The sequence below is a fragment of the Arachis hypogaea genome, chromosome 19 (assembly GCF_003086295.3).
Source record: "Arachis hypogaea cultivar Tifrunner chromosome 19, arahy.Tifrunner.gnm2.J5K5, whole genome shotgun sequence".
Classification (NCBI taxonomy): Eukaryota; Viridiplantae; Streptophyta; class Magnoliopsida; order Fabales; family Fabaceae; genus Arachis; species Arachis hypogaea.
The window spans coordinates 145,157,121-145,166,939 of NC_092054.1; the positions used below are offsets into that span (position 1 = coordinate 145,157,121).

At 27.2% G+C, this 9,819-nt stretch overlaps 1 protein-coding gene across 12 annotated transcripts; it reads right to left on the bottom strand.

Annotated features, from left to right (window-relative positions):
• Positions 1–1,520: 1,520 nt before the first annotated feature.
• LOC112775814 (OVARIAN TUMOR DOMAIN-containing deubiquitinating enzyme 10-like) lies at positions 1,521–5,007 on the bottom strand. Of its 12 annotated transcripts, none has more exons than XR_011877695.1 (8): positions 4,791–5,007; positions 3,435–3,831; positions 3,100–3,340; positions 2,620–2,694; positions 2,442–2,514; positions 2,293–2,341; positions 2,096–2,192; positions 1,521–1,722 (listed from the first exon to the last, which is right to left on the bottom strand). XR_011877695.1 is itself a non-coding variant. In XM_072227838.1 (6 exons), the coding sequence occupies exons 3-5, from the start codon at positions 3,252–3,254 to the stop codon at positions 2,466–2,468; spliced, it is 279 nt and encodes a 92-aa protein (XP_072083939.1). In that variant the 5' UTR covers positions 3,255–3,340; positions 3,435–3,831; positions 4,791–5,007; the 3' UTR covers positions 1,521–2,341; positions 2,442–2,465. The 12 variants fall into 12 exon arrangements, 3 of the variants coding, with proteins under 3 accessions (XP_072083939.1, XP_072083938.1, XP_072083940.1); XR_011877691.1 differs by having other exon boundaries at positions 3,105–3,340; positions 4,791–4,998; XR_011877697.1 differs by lacking the exon at positions 4,791–5,007 and adding an exon at positions 4,372–4,509.
• Between the last annotated feature and the right edge of the window lie 4,812 nt (positions 5,008–9,819).

Here is a 9,819-nt window from a genome sequence, read left to right on the forward strand (position 1 = left end):
TTTGGTTAATTTTTATTTTTTTAATTATTAAACTATTAAATATTAAAATAAATATATAATTTCATAAATATTTCAATAAACTTATAATTTCTAAAGACAATAAATTATAATTTTTAAACTAAAAAATACTAAAGTCTTTGTAATTCTAAATATCTAATAAATATAATCATTAACCAAGTTTTTTTAAAACAAAATAATACAACTGACATTGTCTAATTATCCAAAATATATAATTAAATTAAACATTGTCCAAATCTCTAATCAATCAAACATAATTCTAATTATAACTTAAAATAAAACGGAGAAACATTCTAAATACAAACAAAAAAATAATGTTTTAAATTCAATTATCATCTTCATCCTCTTGTAGAATGACGGGCTCGGCGAGTAACCCTGTTTCGGGTTTAGGGTTATTAGGTGGTGCGAGTTAAGCAGGTTTTTTTATTATGATGGTTTTAAATTTCTATTTCGACCTTTTTTTTTTTTTTTGCAAGTTATGCGAATCAGTCCGATAAATTTCGACTTATTTACCACCCCTAATATTTCATAGAATAATATTTAATTTGAATTGTCAAATAAATATAATCATGGATACAATACTTATTTAAATGATTAATGGTTAGTTTTATCAGTATTTAAATTTTTAATAGTAAAAGATGACTATTTATTTTTAATTTTATGTAAAAATCTCTTAAGTTTAGTATGACTACGAAATCCGACAGGTTGACCAAAACTTGAGGCTAAATTAACAGACTTTCTTTCCTTTTGGGACAATAAAACGGCTGTCTTCATGATGGCTTCAAAGGACATTGTTGTGTTGAGTTCACTGTACTTGTATGTACTATGTTGTGTCCTCGTTCGAACGTGATCTGATCTCCTTTTGAGACCCACCATCCCTTCCTCACTTCTCATTCTCATCAAAATTGATAACCCTTCTGTTCTCCCACTTGTTACTCAGCTTGTCTATAGTAGACTTTCAAATTTGACTTCACTTCTCAGCCAGAAAATTACCACTCACTCCACTTTCTGTGTCAAAGATCCTTAAGCACTTTCTTTCTTTGATTATTGATTCGTTTTGATTCAATTTTGGTAAGGTGCCGAGCTAGTTATACTCAAATTAAAATACATGAGCAATTACCAAAACTAAAATAAAAAATGTAAATTTTAGTCATTATTTATAAAAATATATACTATTTATATGACTAAAAGCTAATAACAATGAATTGAAATTAGTGTAGATGTGCAATACAAGTTTTAAATTTCTACAATAATAACAATAGAATTTACCTTGGATGAGGGACATTAAGTATAGTAAGTGATGTTCATGAAAGTTTAATATTAAAATATTGTGGACATGATTACATTTTTTATAATGAGAGTGAAAATGAGTATGAGTCAGAATATATCGTGAGTAGTTAGTTACTACAGTTAGTTATTAAATTTATAATTAACTATATTAACTCCCACACATTGCGCATTATTATAAGTAAAATTGTTTAGTAAATGTAGAAAGATTAATATGAGTTCTATCTCAACATTTTTTTTATATTTAATATCAAAGTTGATTAAATTAATTTGACAATCATATGTGAAAATTCATATTCAAATAAAAAAATTACAAAAGTATAGTTCACTGAGGACGTGGTTCGTTGTTCAAAGCTTTGTGTCAGAAGCTCTTCCATGATTGTAGCCAGAGTCGAACCGAGAAAGGTGGGAGTGTACCTGTAAAAAACACTCCGACGTTTAAGTCAGTAAATATTTAAGAGGTACAATAATTCTATAAATATATAATATTAAAAATATGAGTATAGAAACATAAAATATGATATTAATTTTTAAAAATATGAGCATAGAAAACAAAGGAGATAGAGTAAAAATATATTTGATAAACCACAAAATTTGTATATACTTAGTAATACTTACACATCTGTGTAAATGTCATATTAATAAGAATATGCGATCAAATTGTAAAAACAAATAGACACTATAATATGAGAAGAAAAAATGGGAAAAAAAGAGTGAGGGGGCAAGGAATTGTGGAAGAAGAAACTAAATAAGTGGGAATGTGACTTCATATAAAAAAGATAAACCATACCTGCTAAGATGGCCTCTAAAAGATACAAAGAATGCTTTACATGAATCCAATAGAATAAGCATCCAATGCAATCCATCAAACAGATAAAGAACACTGACTTTGAAATCGCAAGCCAAAAAGAAGGATATCATAAATTCATAATATTATAATAAATAGGAAAGGTAAATACAAAATGGAAATGGTATATTTCATCATACCCAATCGGCAGCGGCCTGTAATGTGACATGATCACCCCATTCACCATTCCTAATATCAGTGAACCATGACAACATCAATAAAGCCATATCATCTGAAATAGCATAACCTAGTCTTTATATAGATATAATGCTATTAAGTATAAACATACTTTCTCATTATCTTTAAATAATCACTATACTCCTTGGAACATAGCCTTCATATAGTTCTGGATAAGACTTGAGCTGACACCACACACAGCAGGAAACAATATATCAATAACAAGAGATAGATTAAGGTCGCCGGCCCAAAAATAATCTGTTGTTAACTTGCCACAAACATGAACAAACCTGTTGAACAATTTGCTCCCGCACATGTTTGTGGTACTCTGGTGAGCGATAGAGTTGATCCGACAAAGAACAAAACTGGAAAAATACAAAACCAATAAGACACTTTTTTAAACAACATAAACTACCATTAGAAAAAGGAAGTTATGCACCATGATCCATTGCAAATTTCTCAAAAAAACAGCCAGTGAAGTTGAATCCTTTAAAAAAAATGATATTAGTATAATTCAGATGCTATTCATTAAATCTTAAACTGTCTTACAGGTTAGAAAACAACTCAGACTAAAAAAAATTTTCACTGGTTTTAGGAATATGCTGCAAGTACAGATAAGGGACATTTGTATTAATATCCAAATTGGAATTCTATAGCTACACTCACATATAAAGAATACATCACTAAGTATTACATATATAAGAAATTATAGAAAGAAGAAATTCAATGATATTAAATACAACAGAATTTGGCTGCACTAAAAGGCTAACCTTACAGGGATTGGGATCATCTGGTTTAATCTTTTGCCTACTTCACCGTCAAGAGAAGACTCATCCATTATTTCCAACGTATGCCACATATCATCGCTAAAAACTGGAATCTCTCCTGACCCAAAAGAGGAACTATAAACAGCAATGTCATACATAACGTTTTCCCTTTCATTTGGATCATAATCCTCTGCTTCTGGAATGTTGTATGGCTCACTGTTAGAGTTCTGGCAAGTTTCATTACCTACATGTTGTTGACAATTTATCATGACAAGTTTGAAAAATATCCAGCACATCAAAAAGATAACAATAGAGAATAGCGATTGCCAAGTTTATACCACCAAAATTTCTGCTTCCATCTGAGTAAGAATGCCAATCCTGTGCAAGTACGGCTGCCTACACTTGATCGTTCCCAAATTTCGACATCCCAGAAGCTTCCAAGGATTCAAGTTGTGATAATTCTTCCTGGTAAGCACAAGCAACAGCTTCATCGTTCTCCACCTACGAAGGCTGACAGAAGCCTTCTCTAACATATTCTACGCTGCTACTTAAATCTGGATCATATCTAGTTATGAAACTAGGAGAACCATTATTGGAAAGTGTGCAAATGTCTAAGAGATTATGAAGGCCCCAGCGAACAACATCAGGATCCATGTCATATGTTGTCATGATCCTTCAAAACAAGGAACTCTATCCAATTCAAGGACTAGCTGTCTTATCCCAAGAGTTCAATATCTGAAACAGAAAAGGTGCAATGCATTCAGACATCATATAAACAATAAGCTTAAGAAAAAAGAAGCAAAATATTAAAATGGTTCCTAATCTGCCTAACAAGATCAGTTCAAAATGCAAATATAGACAAGGAATAAAGCACTAAATTCAATATATTCATTACATAAACACTTGGATCAGAAGCTACAATCCTTCAACTCAAACAGAGTTAGCCAAACAGTATATCATATACACTTAGACCAATACAATGCTTCTTCAACATGAAATTAAACATCTAGTTTTGTTTAACCTTGGAAAAAAAAAAACACATGATATCCAACCCCAAAGCATTAACCTTGGAACATGCAAATCTTTGAATCACAACCTTTTTTCCCCTGAAAAAGAAATATAACACCTAAATCCATATCCCAGCGGACAGAAAATCCCTAGCCACCCAAAAGCTTAACCACCCCCTCCCCCCAAAAAAAGAAGAATTTTTTAAAAATAAAAATAAAGAACCTGAGGTAAAAAGAAAAAAAAAGATAAAGAAAAGACTAAACCAACCTTGGATTAAGCAGAATAAGAAAGATAGGGATTTGGGAATGGAAGAATGAGAAGAAAAGGGGAGGGTAATAGAATTCTTCAAGAAATGGAATGCGAATGAATGAATGGATGGATTGGAAGTAAGAAAAAGTGTGGCGCGATCTCAATGAATTCCCCAAAGGTTAAGAATCATTACAAATCAACAAAAAATAAATAAATAATGTATCATAAAGTTAAAAGGATATTTCTTTTCAGCAAAAAAAGAAGTATTAACCTCAAAATCTGAACCTCATCAAACATTATATTACCAAGCTTTCAATATGCATTTCAATCTAAAATCTAGAACTTTATTTCTCAATCACTAATTTAGAATTGTTGGCATCCTCAAATTTCTAAATAACAATTCTGAAATTTAAAACATAAAAGAAGTTTCATGTTACCTTTTCAATCTTCACACTTCTTCAACGTGGTTCTTTGTGAATAGCTAGCAGAAAGGTTGAAGAAGACTTCAATCTTGCGAGAAGAAGCTGTAGCAAGTGCTTATCGAGAAAAACCATCACTTGCTAATTGCCAATGCTATCCTGAAAAATACGAAGAAGAAGAATAGAAAGAAGTAGGTGGTAGAAGGAGGGAATTTTGTATTGATTTACTAATCATATGTGATTTTTATTGTTATATAGAGTATTTAAAAGACTATTTATAACTGAAATAACAGAATATAGTTTCATTAAATATTTGATTCTAGGCGTTCTAGGCTTCTAGCGGCTAAAGATAAGTTAAAATAAATAATACATCAAAAATAAGTTAAAAATTCATGCTCCAAACTCAGAAAAAAATATATTAGAATTTTAGAAAAAATAATATTAAATGTATATTTTATTTTGTGTAAAATAAAATTATAATATTAAATATGAACACAATGATAAAAGATTTTGTGTTATATAAATTTAATTAAAAAATATATAAAAAGCAAATAATATATAACAATTTTATTTTGTGTGAAATAAAATTATAATTTTAAATTCGAACACAATGATAAAAGATTTTGTATTATATAAATTTAATTAAAAAAACATATATACTCACATAAAAAGCAAACAAACATATAATAATTTTATTTTGTGTGAAATAAAATTATAATATTAAGAGTAAAGTATCGTTTTTGTCTCCAACGTTTGGGATAAGTTCCAAAATTATCCCTAACGTTTCATTCGTCCTATTTAAGTCCCTAACGTTTCAAAATTGACTCAAAGTTGTCCTGCCGTTAGAGATCCGTTAACAGAATTGACGGCGGGACAAAATTGAGACGATTTTGAAACGTTCGAGACTTAAATAGGACGAAAATGTTGGGGACAAAAATGATATAGAAATAAATTTTAATTTTATCTTTCAATAATATCAATTTTTTATTGTACATAGTATTCAATTATTTTTTAATCACATCTAAGTAAATTACACTTAGTTACATTACTTTCATTCTAAATAAATTTTTCTTTTTATAATTTTACACTTAAAGTAATGTAATTATTTTATAAATAAATAAACTTTACACTTTCATTCTAAATAAATAATTTAATGTGATTAGAATGAAAGTGTAAAATTATAAAAAAAATTATAAGTAATGTAATTAAGTAATGAAAGTAAAATTACATTATTTAGAATGAAAGTATAAAATTTATTTATTTAAAAAAATACATTACTTTAAGTGTAAAATAATAAAAAAAATTATTTATAAAGTATAAAATTATAAAAAAAATATAAGTAATGTGATTAAGTAGTGAAAGTAAAATTACATTATTTAGAATAAAATTATAAAATTTATTTATTTATAAAAAATTACATTATTTTAAGAGTAAAATTATAAAAAAATTAATTTATTTAGAATGAAATAAATGTGATTAACTGTAATTTACTTAGATGTGATTAAAAAATAATTGAATACTATATACAGTAAAAAAATTGATATTATTGAAGTATTGAAAATTTATTTCTATGTATCGTTTTTGTCCCCAACGTTTTCGTCTTATTTAAGTCCCTAACGTTTCAAAATCGTCTCAATTTTGTCCCGCCACCAATTCTGTTAACGGATCCCCAACGGTAGGATAACATTGAGTCAATTTTGAAACGTTAGGGACTTAATTTGGATAATTGAAACGTTAGAGACAACTTTAAAAATTTTCTCAAACGTTGAGAACAAAAACGATATTTTACTCAATTTAATAATTTTATTTTGTGTGAAACCAAATTATAATATTAAATATAATTAAACACAAGGATAAAAAATTTATTATTATATAAATTTAATTAAAAAAACATATATACGTAGGTAAAAAGTTAACAACAACAACAACAACAACAACAACAACAACAACAACAACAATAATAATAATCTCATTAGTTATTTATCCAAAGCTAAATGAAGTTTCTCAAATATAAATAAAATTATTAGGTTGCGTTTGGATGATAGACTAACACTGAGAGAGAGATTGGAAGATAAAAATTGAAAGAGGCAGAGACTACATAATTTTCTGAAACTGAACTGGTCATCGAACCACTCTAAATACTAATTCATGGTTTAATCGGTTCGACCATAGTTCAACTGGAAACCTGCTTTTAATAAAATAATACATAAAATATAAATACACACAGTAAAACATAATTATAGTCTAATATAAACTTTAAAATATTATCTAAAATAAAAATATTACATAAACCACATTGTTATTATCTCTTTCAAATTCAAACTCAAAAGTCAAATTAAAAAAAAAACAACCATAAAATGTCATATGATAAACTATTCAAAATTCTTCACAATCCTACACCACACAGTAATGAAAAATCACAGTTTATTGATTAACTAACAACAATGATCGTTAAAAAATACCTAAAAGAAAGCAGACTGAGCAGTGAGCACACAAGGGGAGAGGGCACGATTGGAGGGACTAACACGACTAAAGGGGAGGAGCATGGTGGAACAGCGTCGGTGGGACAGTATTGCGCGAGGGAGGCAGGAGGCGAGACCAGTTGCAGCAGCGACGATGGCTGTGCGATAGAGGCAACTTTCAGAAGTTGCAACGGAGACCGTAGTATGTAGGGCGGTGACTAGACGAAAGTGAGGGAGTGAGAGAGGAGATCAATGAGAAGAAGGAGATGGAGAAGGAGACGGTGAGATAGACGAGGCACGAGGGTGCTGTTCAGCATTTTGGACTTTGGTAGTTTGGTTAGAGTTTCTCTCCTCTAAACCAAATAGCGGGATTTTGAACTTTTGGAAAAAAACCGGCCGAATCTCAATTCGATTTAACTGACGAAGTGCGATTTATTTTGAAACTTTCGTTTATAGTATTTAACCAATTCGTTACTTCCATATGGTCACGGTTTAATCAGCCGATTTAAACTGATTTTTAAAATCTTATATTACAATAATAGCTAAAAAAAATATCTATATATTTATACAAATTAACTTACCTCTTTATCTTATAATTCATTGTATATATATATGATGTTTAATATTGTTGACAATAATAATAATAATAATAATAATAATAATAATAATAATAATAATAATAATAATAATAATAATAATAATTCAACTATGAAGTATACGTGAAACTTAACATATGTTTAATTATTCATGTACTTAATTTAATTATATTTTTCTATTGATACTTTAAATATTTTTATTAGTATATATGTTTGATAATTTAGTTTTTATGTTAATACATATATTAAAATGGCTTAAAAAATTGAAATAGCGGTTTATTTCAATGTTTATTTTTGAAACACAGATAAACAAATTAAATAAACACCATTTTTACACTAACGTTTTGCTAGTGAATCAATACGTTTTTTTTAGTTTGTTAATAAAAAAATAATTTAAATATATGATTAATTAATAATAATTATATTTGTATACAAAATTTAGAAGTATTTCGTATATAAATAGTGTTTTCATACGGATGAATTTTGTATATAAATTTTAAATTTGTTTCTAATTAAATAGAATTGAAAAAATAAATAAATTAAATAACATTTATAAATAAGTAATCTTCAAATAATATTAGTCAATTTTTATATTGATTTTATTCACATAATAACAACTTATTTTTTTAATTTAAATTTATTTATTTTATATATTTTACATGTTAAATAATTTAAAATATTTTATTTTTTATAATTTATTTTTAATTATTAATATTAAATTTATAATTTTAAAACTAAAAATATAAAATTAATTTTTTAAACTCAATAAAATAGTGGTAGAAGTGTCTGTTGAGTCGCTATTAAAAAGATAAAGCCAATTAAGTGTGTTACATATCTAACTAATGTGTTTAAAAAAAAGCTAATAAAAAAATAGAAAAATTAGTATTGAATTTTTTTCCACATAATACATTTGTTTGTCAAAACCATTTTTCACAAGATCTATATTTTAAATATGAGTAAAGTATAATTTTTGTTCCCAACGTTTGGGGTAAGTCTGAAAGTTATTCCTAACGTTTGAATCGTCCTATTTAAGTCACTAACGTTTCAAAATTGACTATGTTGTCCTGTTGTTAGGAATATGTTAACAGAATTGACGGCAGGATAAAATTGAGACGATTTTAAAACGTTATGGACTTAAATAGGACGAACACGTTGGGGACAAAAATGATACATAGAAATAAATTTAAATTTTATCCTTCAATAATATCAATTTTTTACGGTACATAGTTATTCAATTAATTTTTAATCACATATATATAAATTACACTTAGTCACATTAAATTTATTCTAAATAAATTTATTTTTTATAATTTTATTCTTAAAAATTTTTACTCATCATAAAATGTTTGTTCAATGACTAGTACATAAACTTGTGGGGAAAAAATGATAAATATACAATAAAATAATGTGATTCTAGTCATTTTACAAACATTTCATGATGAGCAAAAATTTTTAAGAATAAAATTATAAAAAAAATTATTTAGAATCAAAATAATGTGATTAAGTGTAATTTACTTAAATGTGATTAAAAACAATTGAATAACTATGTACCATGAAAGATTGATATTAGTGAAGGATAAAATTAAAATTTATTTTTATGTACCATTTTCGTTCCCAGCGTTTTCGTCCTATTTAAGTCCTTAACGTTTTAAAATCATCTCAATTTTGTCCTAACAGATTTCTAACGGCAGGATAACATTGAGTCAATTTTGAAACGTCAGTAACTTAAATAGGACGATTAAAACGTTAGAGACAATTTTGAGACTTACCCCAAATGTTAGGGATAAAAACGATACTTTACTCTTTAAAATATTTTATGTATTTGTCTTTCATATACTCGTATGTATGATAAGGTAGGTTATGTTAAATAATATATATTGTATGAGTTCAATTTATATATGTGTATATATGTATATATATGCCATATCTTATTACTGACCAAATTCGAACCAAATAGAAAATAAAATTAAATATTTATGTTAACTTTTA

What these genes read in the sequence shown, in the direction of transcription:
- LOC112775814 (XM_072227837.1), bottom strand. Translation starts at nt 3,254, where the DNA reads ATGTATGACATTGCTGTTTATAGTTCCTCTTTTGGGTCAGGAGAGATT. An exon ending in ACCAGATGATCCCAATCCCT is followed by an intron (nt 2,695 to 3,104) that starts GTAAGGTTAGCC and finishes GTATTTTTCCAG; the next exon opens with TTTTGTTCTTTGTCGGATCA. An exon ending in GGGAGCAAATTGTTCAACAG is followed by an intron (nt 2,515 to 2,619) that starts GTTTGTTCATGT and finishes GTGTGGTGTCAG; the next exon opens with CTCAAGTCTTATCCAGAACT.